This window comes from Mytilus edulis, chromosome 2 (assembly GCF_963676685.1).
Source record: "Mytilus edulis chromosome 2, xbMytEdul2.2, whole genome shotgun sequence".
NCBI lineage: Eukaryota > Metazoa > Mollusca > Bivalvia > Mytilida > Mytilidae > Mytilus > Mytilus edulis.
In genome coordinates this window covers 21,219,155-21,235,726 of record NC_092345.1, presented here as the reverse complement: position 1 = coordinate 21,235,726, position 16,572 = coordinate 21,219,155, and the positions used below count along the sequence as shown (strand labels likewise).

Sequence of the window (16,572 nt, the reverse complement as noted above, 5' to 3'; positions counted from 1 at the left end):
TGCAATTTGATGGTTAGACTGTTTAATAATATAAAGAAAACTTGGCAATTTATTGTATAATTCAAAATAATTAAACAAATATTATTTTATTTTGCTTTTTGAATCATTTTTTTCAAATGAGCCATTTAAGGGAAGATAACTCTTTTAGTAAAAAATTTATACTGGACAGATAGGGAATTTTTTTCTTTTTACTTGTAGCAAGAAAACAAGTTCGGTGACACCATTTTTTCTTTTTCTTTTCTTAAAACATATTACAAAACCTATCTTTTCACCATTTATTTCAAAATTCTATCTCATAGATTATTTTTTACGCACACAATTGTGTTTTTCCATTAACAATCTAACCAAATTTAGGCAATTTTCAACGACTCATAGCTTGAAAAATAGCACGGTAACCCCTACTTTTTATTATATTTTTGAAAAGAGCATATTAAAATCTTCATTCTGGCTAAGTATAAGAAAATTCTGTCTCAAAAAAGATTTACTTATGATCTACCTTAAATCCCGGCATGCAAAAATCAGGAGAAAATGTCACGACCTACAGGAAGTAGTTGATATTTTTTCATTAATTATTGAATTTCTCCTTTATTACTGCACATATAGCGATAAAACTTTGTGAATATATATATTATGTCATAATGAACATATTTAAACCATAAGTAAAAAATCGTGAATTTTCCCTTTAATTGTTTTCTGTTTTCCATGCTAGGACTTTACTTATTATTAAGTAAAGATTGTATGAAATGCCATCAAAAGTCTAATCTAATGTCATTATCATTGGCCTGAATGGCCATTTGATTACCATAATTGCCTTTTGTGACTTAAGGGATTAAAATCGGGATCAGATATAAAATGTCCGGCTGGCTCAAATGTTTTTTGGAAGCCCTGAATTCAAAACCTTATGGGACTGACTTGATATCTAAATGTTCCAAGGCTTATTACAACCTTTTTCGAAACACCAAATATAGTGCATTGATCATTACATTTTATACATCCTATCCATAAATATTTCCAGAAATTTATCAATGTAAATATATGCTCAGATATTCAAGGCACAAAATGATGTTAGACTTGTCAAGAAAATTACAGAACTTTTGCAAGGTGCAAGAATCTAATACCTAATCTAAAAATATAAATTAAAAAAATATTGGTAGTATTAAAAAATTGTTGTGTCAGATGTATAATATTCGTGCAAATAAACAAGAATTTCAATGTGTAAATAAATTTATTGAAGACTTAAATAAATAATCAAGAAACTTGCATTTATGTTCATTGTTCAGTTTTTGTTGTTAAGTGTGTTTCTCATGTATAAGCAATAGATCAGCTGTATTTTTTTTTAACATCATAAACTCCGTATATAAATTACACCCATGTAAGCATCTATTATTTATGTAATTTTATTGTCACTGACATGCATAAGATACACACATCATCGTCGCATGTAAATAAGATAAGCTTATGATAATAAACAAGTTAAAAAGCAATATATCTGTATATATATATAACTTTAAAAGTCACAACAACAACAAAAAACAACATATAATATATATTAACAATCATACACATAGTGTGCTGTACATAGTTAAAATGTATATAAAACAAATAAAAAATTCTCCACAAAATTACCCTTATATATATATACTCTAATATTATTAGAGGTGTTCCTGTCTATAGGAAGCTTATACAAAGTAAGAAGTATTTAGTGTAATGAATGAATGCAAGTTGTACTTGTCTGTCTTGAAGGATTGTCAGACCTCAACCTTTATTTCTTAATTTCTTTTGACAAAAAAAGTTTTTCTAGTTTGGTTTATTTATAAATCAAGATACTGTATAATAAAGCATGATGAGGATAAGGGCCACTATTTTTGGTGTATCGAATGATGTAAGAGGTACATGTCTGTCTGGCAGATTTTATCTTGCTTTGACCTCATTTTCATGGTGTATGGTCATTGATTTTTTCTTGGTTAATGTTAAGCAGATACATTGTATACATGTACAAGTATAAAAGGCTATTAAAATAGTCAAAAATGTCTATTCATCCGGCAAGCGGAACGAATAGCATTTTTGCACGTGTTACCTGTCCCCAAAAGTAGGATTGTGTTTTTGATAGATTTTTTTTTAGAAAAAAAAAATATATATGATACAACAGAAAAAGGGCGGATACCCCAACTCTGGTGTCATATTCCCAGTCCAGGCATATCAGTGCATGTTGATAGATCTTCGTTGTACTAAACTTAAAAATAATGCATCCAAGCAAGTTTAATATTATAGTATTTTTTTCCAAATGCTTTTTGCCTCCATAAGGTAAATGGGGGATCATGAAATCATCAATTTCACTTTTAATTTCAGGCTTATTCCTCCCAGTTAACATGTATATGCTATTGTTCTTCAATCACTCCTATAGAAATTTGTTAAAAGCAAATCATATTCTCTCTTGCATTCTTTATGACATCTTTTAATATAAATCATGATCTCTGATTCTCAAAACGTCCATTGCATATGCACGTTTGTTATCCGACACCTCATCTGGGACACTTTCCGCGTCACATGACACTTTGATTGATATTGAAGATTTGTGCATGCGCAGACGGATGGCCAGACGAATAGAGATTTTTAACTATTCGTCTAGCTAGCCAGACGAATAGACACTCCGTATAAAAAATGTACAATAGGTAAACTGTAGTTGGTTTAAAGAATGATTGAAAAGTTATTTGAACATGTTTGTCTACTATCGATTTAGCAGGGTTCTCCTGATCTTGAACTCAGTTATATAGTTCAGTAGTCCATGTTAAGTTTTAATCATGCATGGTTGTATCTGTATCAAATAATGTAAGCAATAGGTCAGCTATATTTGGTGTATGGAATTATCACATCATGACACGGTGTTCATGTTGTCTGGCAGGGTTCACTTGTCCTTGATTTTTATGATTCATTGGTCAAAGTTAATTTTTTGTAATTTATTAGGTCTACATTTATAAAAAAAGAAGATGTGGTATGATTGCCAATGAGACAACTCTCCACAAGAGACCAAAATGATAAAAAATACGTTGTATTTCTCAGACATGTCAGATACATTTGCACTTACATGTAGACTAACATTATTTGCAATTGGTGTATGGTACAAACTATAAAATTCAATGATACATTTTGTGTGTAAAGCAGGCACAACAGGTCAGTGTACTCTGTGTTTTGAAGTTGATGCTTTTGAGTTTTGATAATTATTCATTGAAGATAAACAATAAGAAGGTAACCACCAATTCAACAAATCATAAACTTTTATTTCAATAAACAACAGCATACAAGGGTACAGAGAAGAAGTTCATAAGATATACATTTGTAAATGACCGAAGTAAGAACATGTGTACAAAAACATTTTAATAATCCTAGATATATTTATTACATTGTATACAAGAACAGGAGCTATGTAAATGTACCATTTAGTACATGTATACATGTACAAACATCATGTAGGTACTGCACTATAAACTCACTGTTTTTTAACATACATGGAGCATGCAGAGTTATGGATAGGAAAATGACATGACAATTTATGATGAAATGATCCAATCACTTTTTTGCAAAAATATTTGAGTGTTAAAACTCTTAATAATGAATATAGTTTGGGGGGATGGACAAAAATTGGTTCTGGCGTAATAAAATGACTACTTCGAAAAATGATGAATAGCATGAATAGGAATGAATGGGAGATGAAAATATAAAATTATTTTGAATGGAAATTGAGCTTAAATTCTAATTATTGTTAATTCGTGTAAACCATTGAAGGCTTTTTATGAATCATCATGTAAACTACACAAACACTGCAGCCTAGTGCTATATATATTTTTTTCAACATTTTTCAAAATATATATAAAAAATATATAATTTCAAACATATAAAATAAATTTTGTACATAACAAAATATTATAGAACTATCTACATTATTATAACTAAATAACCACTTTTAGGTAAAAATATTGCACTGTGAGTAACAAAAATTTTGCTGCAAGATTGGAGACTTAACCTATTTCAGAATTGGCAGACTCTTGGGTTTAAAGTTACTGTATAAGCTGGTGGCTTATGGCTCATATCACAATTACCAATCAGTTCAGAGATATGGTTGTCAATTTTGATTGTTTGAGTTCGTACTAAGTTACTGACAAATAAAAACAATACATTCTGTATAATCACTTCTCCCGTACAAGTCCTTTTGCCTAGTCCAAAGGGGAGATAATTTTTGAATATTTCATCGCTTTTTAGCTTTAGTTGTCCATTACTGTCTAGAAAACGTTCTGGCTTTACAGCTTCATGATCTGTCCAATTATGACTGTTATTGTGTATGTGCCAGATATTGGTGAAGATCTGTGTTCCTTTAAAATAAAAAAAATCATTACTTGCTGTTACACCACTTTCCCAGGTTAGAGGGGTTGGGGGTTGATGATGATCACTCACCCATCCTAACATTTTAATGAGTACCGGTAAACTCAGGTCAGTATCAGATGCAGATTTGATATTTTATTAGATTGCTTTTACATGAATGTTACTAAATGTCTAAGCTGTGATTCATGGATACTATTTATTGCTGTAACATTGAATGATAATTTATGTATTTTATTATTAAGACTATAAGGACCCTATTGGGAATAAGCTTGTTTGCTCTCATTGGCCATCATTGGGTCAAGGCATTAGAGGTACCTATGTCACAACCATTGCTATTGTTCTTTTATGTATTAGTATATTGCTTTTACCTGAATAATTATTTAATTTAATTATTATCCTCATTTGGAATGCTCTTGTTCCATGTTGAAAAGCCTGTTATTCAGTTGCAGATTGTTGCTATCTATCATATTTGTTTTTGGTAATGTTTTGTACAAGAATCAGGCCATTGGTCATTGTGTTCTTTTTTTTTTATTTGTTTAATACGTTTTGTTATACATATACAATGTATCAGGGTCTTCGTAGCTTACTATGCAGTATTGATTTTACTCATTATTGAAGGCAGTATGGTGACATGTAGTTGATTACATCATTTTTTCTCTGGTAGATATAGTTGTCTCATTGGACACTGGATTCATAATTTACCTTTAGTTATCTTGTATCCTCCAACTTGAATATCTTCTCTTGTTATATGTGGCACACCTAAACCAGTTATTGAGGAAACTCTCAATATTTCATATACACAAGCTTCTGTAGGTTAAAAAATAAGTAAAAATGTTAGAAAAACCAATATTCTGTTAATCTGAATCATTGTCAAGTTGAAATCTGACATGATTTAGTAATAGTTATTATAGGGAGCAAGTTCTAATTTGTTCGTTTATATGTAATATTTCAATATTGAATTCCCATGAAAAAATGATGTAGAGTTCAAGAATGATGCATATATGTATGGGTCCACTCGAAATTTTATTTGGTAAGAAAAAGACTTTAGATTTGGCTTTTTTATTTTTGTCAAATAATCAATTTGCGTTTTTCAAAACTGTTTCTATAAGATGTAAAGCTATATAAATAGTAATACCTGTGTATGGAAAATGTTGTCTACTTTCAGTGGTTACTGAGGTATCCATGGCAACTGTCTGTTGTAACTCCATGAAGATTTTTTCTGCGACATGTGGATTTTTCCCTAAGACAAGCACACTCCATTGCATAATGCTCTGCATGTTATCAATGCCTATTTAAAAAATGGGAATTACCGTTTTAAAGTTTCTACATTTATGTTTCAATGTTATGTCTAGATCTTATCCTAGGGATCTGTGTCACAGATGACCATGATCTAATTTTTTTTAAAACTTTTTGTAGGTTAAAAAAACCTATGGTACTGACTTGATAACTAAATCTTCCAAGGTTCATCACTACCTTTTAATTTAGATGCACAAAATATAGTGCATTTATCATAACATTCTTGAATCTGGGATACTGGAAAAAGTGTTTCAGGACTGTTCAATAAAGCAAAAATAATTGATTCAATCAGTTTAATGACATTAAAGCATTTATATATACCTGCCATACTGAGGCATGTTAATGTCATAAAGAGACTTTTCAGGTCCATTTGTTTCTTCTGAGAGTCTGTAATATGGCTGGTATTATATCCATTTTCCATCACATCCACTATAATATCCATCACATCATGGACCTCTCCAGTGTAGTTCTCAACATGCCTGTCATATATTTTTTGATTCAGTTCATCTCTTCTCTGAATAGAATAGGTTAACAAATGGTCAATACAAACTTGTATGTCTAAAGTGCAGCCTTAGATATAGGAAGATGTGGTGTGAGTGCCAATGAGACAACTCTCCATACAAATAACAATTTAAAAAGTAAACCATTATAGGTTAAAGTACGGCCTTCAACACGGAGCCTTAGCTCACACCGAACAACAAGCTATAAAGGGCCCCAAAATTACTAGTGTAAAACCATTCAAACGGGAAAACCAACGGTCTAATCTATATAAACAAAACGAGAAACGAGAAACACGTATATATTACATAAACAAACGACAACTACTGGCTGTTTCAGCAGAAACAGTTTATTTTCTGATTGAATGTGTACATACATATTGTAGTTAATGATTAATGATTGTTTCACATTTTAACTACACATTTATCCTAAATGTTTCTGGTTATCAGGCCCTTATGGTGACATATAAAAAATTCATATTGTATTATTCATTGTTCATCAGTTAAGCCAAAACACAATACCTCTAAACAATTTGACAGAAAACTTGCATACATGTACTTATTAGAATAATTTATCACTATTCTCTTGACCACACTTAACATCCAATTATATTTGATTTTTTTATGGGGAGTTATGGGACTTTGACTCTGTTTTGGACTAATGTAACACAATAACTCTTTGTGAACGTTATTCTTTTGATATTGATCTTTACAGAAGTCTCTCATACTTGGTAGGATTGTTTGCCATCGTGTGTAGTTGACTAATATCGTAATTATTGTAAGTTTGATTCAAATTCAATGAGGATTTCAACAGGTGTTATCATGGTTATATAAATGGGACTTTATTCATGTATACATGTACCGTATATATGCATGTCGTAAGAAAATGCCTGTACCATATTTCAGGAATATGGCAGTTTTTGTCCATTCGTTTGATGTGTTATAGCTTTTGATTTTGCCATTTGATTAGGGACTTTCTGTTTTGAATTTTTCTCCGAGTTCAGTATTTTTATGATTTTACTTTTTTTTGGTATTTGTAGAAATTACCTGTGTTATATCCTTTATTTCCTTTACCAGTCTGATCGGTAATTTTTTTATGAAAGGGAAGATGTTGATAGGGTTAAAGGGACTTAATCCAGACATAGCTTTATCGTGGTCTTTCAGTAGTAAATTCATCTGGTCACTTGTCCAGTCGTCGTCATGGAAACCATAGCAGATAGAAGATGTAATGTCCAGTGAGGCTAGCTTTAGATCAAACGCAATGTCTTGTGGTCCATTTCCTTTTTCATTTAATCTGTGTCATGAAAGGGAAATCATGTTTATTATACATTGTACAGTAGCATACACCAATGACTATAACACAACTTTTTTGTGCCGATGTGGCGTAAAGCAATTACTAATCAATCAACTAGCTATTACACAATTTATTTTGCAAGATTTAGCTGTTTGTATTTTGATACATAATTGTTGAATATCAATTTTTATTTAGATTTGCTGTTATTTAATTTTTTAAATCATTTTAAATTTTTCATGATTATTGATGTACCTTTCTTTTGCATCAACTCTGATTCCTAAACTGGGATTGGCTTGAATTTTTGTCTTTTCTGGTTTAATCAACTCTTGAAAGTTTATACAGATACATTTCAAAGATTTGAATAAGCATTTGCAGTAGTAAGTCTTCATATTTTATTTGCTGTTTGTTTTTGAATGTTGTCTCAGTCAACTCTCAGATCATTACCAAAGTCAAAGATTATAAATTAGTTATTTGTTGGAATTTGTGGTGAATTAAACTACAAAAAAATGACTCCATAACTATTGTCTAGGTCAAAAATGTATAATTCATTATACCTCCCAGTGAATTATATAATCAGTCAGACACTGTCTGACTTTGGCTTGTCATGCAGGAAAAGATATATGTTACATGATGTAGATTTATTAATTATTTTCAAATCCAAGATAGGTAATGGGGATAGAAGTACACATTATTGTTGATGAAAAAAAGTTGTTTTCTAGGTATATCGTTAACTTACCTGTTGAATAAAACTTCAAATGTCTCCATCACTTTTTCTGAGAGAGAATTTTGACATACTTTGTGTAAAGCTAGTTTGACAATTCTTGTGTGAAGCATCCAAATCTTATCATAAGGTCTGGAACCGATTCCTGCACCATGAGGGGTTATCAATTCAAAAAATGGAAGATCAGGTCGATCTAAAGCCTTTTGGTTATTGTAAAGCTGTAAAAAAAGATACACAATTTATCTTTTCTCATATTATTTTGATTAAAATGCAATTAAAAACATGGACTGAAATGAAATTAGAGTTATCCCTCTTACTATAACATAAACTATAAAGTGGCTTCATTAAATTTAGCACTTCTTTTTATTTTTCTAGTTAAATGTTCAACTCTTTGTACAGTTACCTGACAAATGAAAAATATCAATAGAGAGATATAAATTGTAAGCCAATGCATAGTTTTTTTTGCATACTTAAATTCTAAAATATTCATATATATATATATAAGCAGTTCTTTCATCAGCTCCGTTACTAAACAAAATTATACCATCTACTCTAATTCCAACTGTAAAACGGAGAACTCAATTTATATATTAACATGTGACACTTGTGGCATTCAGTATGTGGGAGAAACAATGGACAAATTTAATATTTGGCTCAATAACCATCGTTCATCGTACAAAACCAACAAAAACTGTCCTCTCACAAGACATCTTCGTTCAACGAAACATCCTTTTGATAATGTTACTTTCCAAATTATAGAAGTCAACACCGAGTGGGACACCACGGCGAGAAGGAGAAGAGAAAACTTTTGGATCCACCAACTCCGCACTTTAGAACCTGATGGTCTTAACGAAAAAAAGACGAGAAAAAATACATGAAAGATCAAGAATAATTTAAAACAAAGCATTGTCATTTTTATCCCGTAATATTGGCCAATGGACGTTGCTAACTTCAACTACCAATTATGTATTTTCAAGGCAGCTAAATTCAAGTGCAACATAGACATTGAGCTGCAAAATTCTCATATTTCAAGGCAGCTAAGTGCAACATATACATTGAGCTGCAAAAGTTTCTTATTATCTACATCCGATTTTACCTGGATAGATGCACGCTTGATAAAACTAGTTGGTCTAACGAAATATTGCGTTTATTTTCATCATTTTGTAAATATTTTAAACATTCTTATATTTACATACTAAATAGTGTGTTAAAATTACATTGTTAGGCAATCTATATACAACTCGTCTAAACATCAACCCAACAATGTTAGATCTGTAAATTTGCTTTCGCAAATTTTTTGTTCTTCCCTCGCCGGGATTCGAACCCATGCTTCTGAGATATCGTGACACCAAATCGCCTGCACTGTAGCTGTCCCTCTAGACATATATATAAATATATATATATATAGAAGTCTATAAAAAGGACCAACCAGCAAATTTGCTATGTACCGGATCGTCTAGAATAGATGATACTATGCAGATAAGGAAAAAATTATATCAGTCTAAATATTTGCACAACGGTACTGATATAAGATGTTATTATACATGTTATACGAAAATGTTGTTAATAAATCGTGTTGACAAATATTTCGGCTCAACAAATGGCCTTCTTCAGTGTCAAAAGTTTTAACAATACAATCATCAATAAAACTTTTGACACTGAAGAAGGTCATTTGTTGAGCCGAAATATTTGTCAACACGATTTAATAACAACATTTTCGTATAATAACATCTTATATCAGTACCGTTGTGCAAAATTTTAGACTGATATATATATCCTGTCTTGGAAACAATATTTTTAATGGCCCAGATGGTAAATTTGTTTACAGTTATCTGCTGTAATGTCCACATTTTCAATGATGAGTGGCAAGAAAAACAATCCACATTCAAAAGGAATACACACGTACCTCTTGTACAAATTTGGTGTTGTGTATAATTACAGTACGACATCTTGATGGTCCAAACCTTATACTCATGATTTCTCCATATTGTTTTGTCAGTTGCTGTAATTTAAGGTGTGGTTTAGAGCTATTTAGTTTGTAGAGTCCTCCAATAATTGGCAGGGATATTGGTCCAGGCGGAACTTTTTCTATATATAGTAAATAAATATCCTCCAAAGCTGGATACAATAGTAAACAGATCAAACACACAACTAGTATCTATAAATAAATGATGTGAAAGTTCAAGAAACAAAAATAAAGCATTTGGGAATAAACTGATCCTAAATACACTGGTACCAGGCTTAAAATTTTGTGCACCAGACAGGCTTTTTGTTAACAAAAGACTCGTCAATGAGGCTGGTATTGAATGATTCGTCTTAAGTCATTAGTGTTTCACCACTAGAAAATTTTCATATGTATTTCATATGATAAAAACTTTTTTTTAAAACATTGTCAAAAATTTATTTTAAGTCCGATTTTGATAAAATATTTAGGTTAAACTCAGAAATGTGTGCAGGTTTCCCTATTGTTGTGTAGAAATATTTTTATGAAATGTTATTATTGAGAAATTATTATTTAAATGCATTTATATATATTTAAAAAGTGTGTTTTTCCCTACACATATATAGACGTATATTTCTTGCATAAATTCAAACTTGACTTTAAACAGAGATTAATTACATGAACGAAATAAATTGCAAATATATTAATTGCTGTGACCAAGCATAAAAAATTAGCAAGTGTAGAGATTAATTTTAATTAGATTGCAAATATATTATATATCTTTTTTAAGAAACTGCAAGTATTTATTTATTCAAATGTAAAAAATTCATTCAATATGGATAAGAAATAAATGAAGTTGAATTTTTATCAAAAAATGTGTTTTATATGAAATATATATACTATAATTTTCAAATGATGAAACATTATTGACCTCACAATAAGAAGCAAGATAAAATAAAATAAAAACTAAATAAAACTATAAGATATTTAACAATAAGACAAGTAAGTAAGATACATGTAGTATCTGGGGATTCATTTTAATATTTTCATTAATGCATTTAATTTTTGTGGATTGATTTCTTTTGGGGGTGTTTGCTGTCAGATACTTCAACTTGATTTCATAGTTTTTCCATACAAACCTATTGGCATATAATATTTCGTTAAATACAATTTGTGGTGCACATATACCCACAAAAGTAATAAAAAGGAATTTTCATGATAACAAAAAAAACATAGTAATTTTTAAAATACAAAAGGAATGTTCACAATAATGCACAGCTTTATTACAAAATTAAATAACAAGAAGTCAGTCAATAAAGGAAAGAAAGTTATTTTAAATAAGAGAATACATGAAAGGCATATTAAATTAATAATACTAAATTTATCTTTTGTAGTGTATACCTTGAATATAAATTTATGAATTCAGATTTTTGTTTAAATATTTACTTTTTAAGTTGAATATAATATTAGCAAAAGAAAGAAAATTCAACTAACTATTAAGAAAAATACTTTAAGACAACATGTTTTCATTCAAAATTAAAAAAAGCTACAAATTATTGTAAATGTACTTGTATTATCTTATATTAAATTGAAAACAAATACATGACATTTGTATATATAATGAGTTCAAAGTATTTTATTAGACTGATATGTGAAAATATATGTGAAAATATATGTGAACTTAACAGGCCAATGGCCTTGGACCCGTTTAAATATTCTTATAAGGTAGACTGGATTTTTTAATTGTTTATGAATGCATTCTACATATATAGACTTACCAAAAATATCATTTTGAATATAATAATCACAAGATGAAAGATATCATTCGTACACTCCTTTTTTGATTAGGATAAGTAAGTTTTGAAGAAATATTTCATTTTATAGGACTTCATGTTTTACTGTGCAGAAAGAGGTATGGCTATGTTTATACTCTAAAACATCCCACTATTGTCATTCATATGCAAATTATATATGAATATGCATGAATAAAAAGAAAGAAGAAATTTTACATATTCATAAACAGATATTTTTGTTATTCCAATTTGCTTATTCACTTTTTTTCTTTAAGATTTCTTTGATAATTGTTTGTATTTATAAATTTTGAGAGTTTGGATTTATAGGAATTGTCTTTTCAGAAAGGCCAGCCCATACTATGTAAATGTATGCATAATATTCAAATAGGATGTGAACTTGGATAAGTTTTTAAATGAATTGTTAGCCTGATAATAAACTAACCCAGATTTCGTATTCATTAGACTGGTCAGTGTTTACTACGGTACAAATGTACTACATACACGGTACAAATGTACTACATACAGGTACATGAGGTCATTCAGGTGGACACCTGAAAGGAGGACATTATTTCACAATAATCAAATTTATAATATTGGAGTTAAGATTATTTACTTTTAAAAAGCTGATTATTGTGATAATGGAAGGACTTTAAAAGTTTATTTGATTTAAATTATCAAATGTTAAAAACTTATAAAGCTTCATAAAAGAACTAGACTATGAAAATATCTGTCAAGAGTTTTCTAGTTACAGATTCAATGTATATGGCCAACAGGCCTGCAGATCAAATTTAGAATATGTTAAATTTATCAAATGTTTTGATCTTATCTCACGTTTATTCAATTGTTTCCTCTTTATTAGATTTTTAAATATATCCATAACAATTCTACATATATTCAGGAACAAAAACAAATTTAACACTATAGAAACACAGGCACTTGTTTCTTTCTGAGATGTAGTACTTTCTTTACTATTGCATGCATTTTCTTTTGCAATTTTTAAGAAAGGTTGAAAATGGGAGATTGCGATTTTCAGGAAATATATGTATCAGAAGTTTTTATTATTGGGAAATTAAAGCAGTTACATTATATATTTGCCTTTATAAAAACTTCACAATTATTTCTCAATTTACAGTACCTGAAAATATTACACAAAAAATCTTGCATATATATCAGTCCTGAACATTCCAGTACAATTTAGGATCAATTTTAGTAGGAAGTTGGGTTTTTTTTAGTGAAAAGAGCCCCTGGTATAAAGTGATATAGGTATGAAAGTAGGTACTCACAGTCACAAGCTGATGCATTTGTAAATAATGATCACATGTTTTGTCTGAGATTTGCATTACATTTTTAAATTTCCTTTCTAGATAGAATTTTCTCCGTGGACATGAATCTGATTATGAATTGAGAATTTCACCCATTATTCTTTATTTTTACAGGGTCCAAGGCCTGGTGGATATGGTGGCCCTCCACAGATGATGGGCGGTGGACCACAAAGGGTCATGCCTGGTATGCCTGGAGCTCATGGAGGAATGGCACCTCATCCTTATGCAGGTAACGTCTATTTGTGATAACATACATGTACATCTTTGTTCTGAGTCACATTGAATAGATATGCTCCCATTTACTGGTATCGATCTTATTATATATATTTTGTAACATGCAAAATAGTATAAGTGAATTAAAAAATAAACAAAAAATATAATTTAGTTTTATATTTTACAGACCATTATCATGCAAGGTTGACAAAAAGTGGCCAATACTGTTCAATTATTATGTCCATGCTTGCAGTAAATACTGGGAAATACTGGAAAATACTGGTCAATTGAAACTTTGAGTGGGACATAAAAACCCACATGATGTCGTAATTTTTTGGGGGGTGTTGATTTAGTAATTAATTTCTCACACCTAGCAATGCCAGGTGATAGGTAACTTCATTCACATGTAAAAATTATGCAATTTAAAAAAATAATATCCTGATTGAACAATATGTTGTAATTAATTTTTCAATTCTTGTTAATGAGTACTTGAATACAAGAACATATGTACTTAAAAGGACTAAATTAGCAGGGATAAGTGTTGAAAATTAATAAAACATATCAAATTTATTCATTTATTTAAGCTGAAACATGCTCAAAGATAAATGTTTAAATATATCTTACTTTGTATCAAGTTTTTACTACAATAAATAGTAAAAACCACCATGAAAATTTGAATCGACCAGTATTGCCAGTACTCACCACTTTAGGAGTATTTACTGCCCAACCTTGCCATCATGAAGTTTATCAACAAGATTCTTCTTCCTCGTCTTTCAAATTTTGGGTATTTGTGACCATTGGGAAAAGTAAATCCAGAGGCTGTAGAGATACCAAATTTATTAGTTCTATTTTCATTTCTTAGTGTTTTTCATGCTGTTAAAAGTTAGTGTTTTTTCATGATAAAGAGTTACCGCTTTTTTTTAATGCTGATAAAAAATGGTGTTTTTCATGCTGATCAATTCAGCATTTTACATCAATCTTTTATTTAAAGCTGACATGTTTTCATATTACGTATTGTGTTTTTAGCCGGCAGTTCTGCCTCAGGATCTACAAGTACAAAAGGAAGTAAGTTCTTGCAACAACCAAAGCTTTTTTTAACTGTCTACACAACAAAATCTACTATGTTTTCCTGTAATACTGTTTCCTCTGTCTCAACAATGCATCTAGGGTCTGGGGAAAGTGGGGATGAGGAGGGGGGAGGTGATCATTGTCATCTTGTTAACCCTGGTGTAAGAATCTGGCTTTATTTTTTGATACTATAATTTATTAGTGCCATTTAATTTAAGTGCTCATATTCAAATACTTTATTACTTTGAACTTTTGCAGTTCATCTGTGTCAATATAAAATTTTACCTTTTTCCTTCTTTCTTTCTTTATGATTTGCAGATAAATGTACTATAGAAAGTTTTTGAATTCAGGGAAATGTTATACAATTTAAATTAATTTATCAAAATGAATATTCACAGCCAACTAATTTTTTCCTCAAAAGTGTTAGCAAAATTCTACACATTTTCCATATTTAGAAACAACTAAATGCTTACTGGTAAATACATGTTTACCATAAAAATGAAGAATACAGGAAATTACAAATAAGAATAAAAAAATAGAGAATAATGGGTGCTAAATTATGAAGAATAAATGATAACTGGCCTAGAATATAAAAAATAGATAGATATGACCTAAAAAATTGAAGAATCCAGAAATGAAGGCCCCCCAATCCAGCCCCTCATGGCTGTACTGTAGTATGACAAACACTGATTAGACAGGGATGATAGTATGACTAGGAATAACATTCTCTTTATTTCTTAGATTTGATTTTTTTAGCTGCCTTATTTTGCTAGTATGTTGTGTGCCCAGAAAATTATTATTTGATATCGCTGAATGCATGTGGCATGACCAGACAACAGCTCAGGTGAAACATAATTCTGTATTCAATGTTTAGGTCTGGCCTTGCAGTCATATTGACATAAAACTTTGGAGTAGGATCAATGTACTCAGACTTAGATTTCAACCAATCACAATGCTGGGTTTTGTGTTTCGAATTCAACCAATCAGTATGTTAGATTTAGTGTTTCAAGCACAATTTTTATACTCCAAGTACTAAGTCAAGTTTCATGATCATAGGCCCTGGTTTTATAATAGCCAAGCTTGCAGGTACAAATTGAAATAAATGTTTGAATGTGGCATGTAAGTTCCAAAGGGGAAAAGGTCTTATTTATTTATGAAAATATTTTTATCAAAAGTATATATATATAGGAAAGGGAAGGGAATTTTTATTTTTTATCAATAACATACTACCAGTTAATGAAGTGTTGAATACTGTGGATTTATTTATTTCCATGGATCTCAATTTTGGGGATAAATTACATCTATCATGGATATTTGATTTCGTTGTAAAAATGTAGTGCCAAAATAAGTCTGCTTACAAGCATGTAGAAAAGTTGTACTTTGAATTGCTAAACGTTTGTTTACCTTTACCCTTGAAAGCCACGAAATTCGATATTGCACAAATAATTATGTGTACTGAAATACTATTTACATCATTAATCAAACTTCAAATAATTTTCATTTCAAACATTTAATTATGAGCAGGACTTTTAAATTAACTTATCTCAATTATAATAGAAAGTCTTTATTTCATCTCTATAGAATATTAATAAGTCACTATATATATAAATAGAATTGTTTATTTGTTATGAATTATTTTAAAACCACTACTGCATATTAATTTATCAATTTCAAAAGTGCAGATGCACTAATGATGTAGCCTTGTTGTAATTTGAATGTCTCAGTGAACTCATAGAACTGAAAACAGTAGTGATATGATAATCAGAAAGTACATGTTACCGTATAGCAGGTTATTTTCGTGGGGTGTAAATTTTTGCGGATAGATCAAACTTACAAAAATAAATCCCGCCAATTCGAAACTGTACATGCAAAGGTATTGATAAAAGTTTTGAATCCGCCAAAATATTTTGTATACCTATTTAATGAAAACGGCGAAAAATAATGCACCCGCAATACGGTACTTCAGAATCTATCAATTGATATGTGTGAACCATTAGGGGATCAAGTGTGAAGCGTCAGAGATTCATGCAAAATTCAACATTTGTCAAA

At 30.1% G+C, this 16,572-nt stretch overlaps 2 protein-coding genes across 5 annotated transcripts in view; one reads left to right on the top strand and one right to left on the bottom strand.

Annotated features, from left to right (window-relative positions):
* The window catches only part of LOC139511695 (SWI/SNF-related matrix-associated actin-dependent regulator of chromatin subfamily D member 1-like), a 63,413-nt gene that overhangs the window by 5,486 nt on the left and 41,355 nt on the right, over window positions 1-16,572 (top strand). For 2 of the 4 annotated variants that reach the window (XM_071298718.1, XM_071298717.1), the window contains exons 2-3: window positions 13,357-13,471; window positions 14,482-14,520. In XM_071298718.1, coding sequence (XP_071154819.1) covers window positions 13,357-13,471; window positions 14,482-14,520 — 154 coding nt within the window. The remainder of the gene's footprint in view (window positions 1-13,356; window positions 13,472-14,481; window positions 14,521-16,572) is intronic. The other 2 variants (XM_071298720.1, XM_071298719.1) reach the window with 1 other exon arrangement.
* On the bottom strand, window positions 3,258-12,040 carry LOC139511696 (steroid 17-alpha-hydroxylase/17,20 lyase-like). Its single transcript, XM_071298721.1, has 8 exons — window positions 11,906-12,040; window positions 10,092-10,343; window positions 8,201-8,403; window positions 7,218-7,464; window positions 5,995-6,187; window positions 5,513-5,665; window positions 5,080-5,184; window positions 3,258-4,367 (listed from the first exon to the last, which is right to left on the bottom strand). Exons 1-8 carry the CDS (start codon window positions 11,915-11,917, stop codon window positions 4,027-4,029), a joined length of 1,506 nt encoding a protein of 501 aa, XP_071154822.1. The 5' UTR covers window positions 11,918-12,040; the 3' UTR covers window positions 3,258-4,026.

What these genes read in the sequence shown, in the direction of transcription:
- LOC139511696 (XM_071298721.1), bottom strand. An exon ending in AAATAAAGGATATAACACAG is followed by an intron (nt 6,188 to 7,217) that starts GTAATTTCTACA and finishes TATTCTATTCAG; the next exon opens with AGAAGAGATGAACTGAATCA. An exon ending in AGGATACAAGATAACTAAAG is followed by an intron (nt 4,368 to 5,079) that starts GTAAATTATGAA and finishes TTTATTTTAAAG; the next exon opens with GAACACAGATCTTCACCAAT.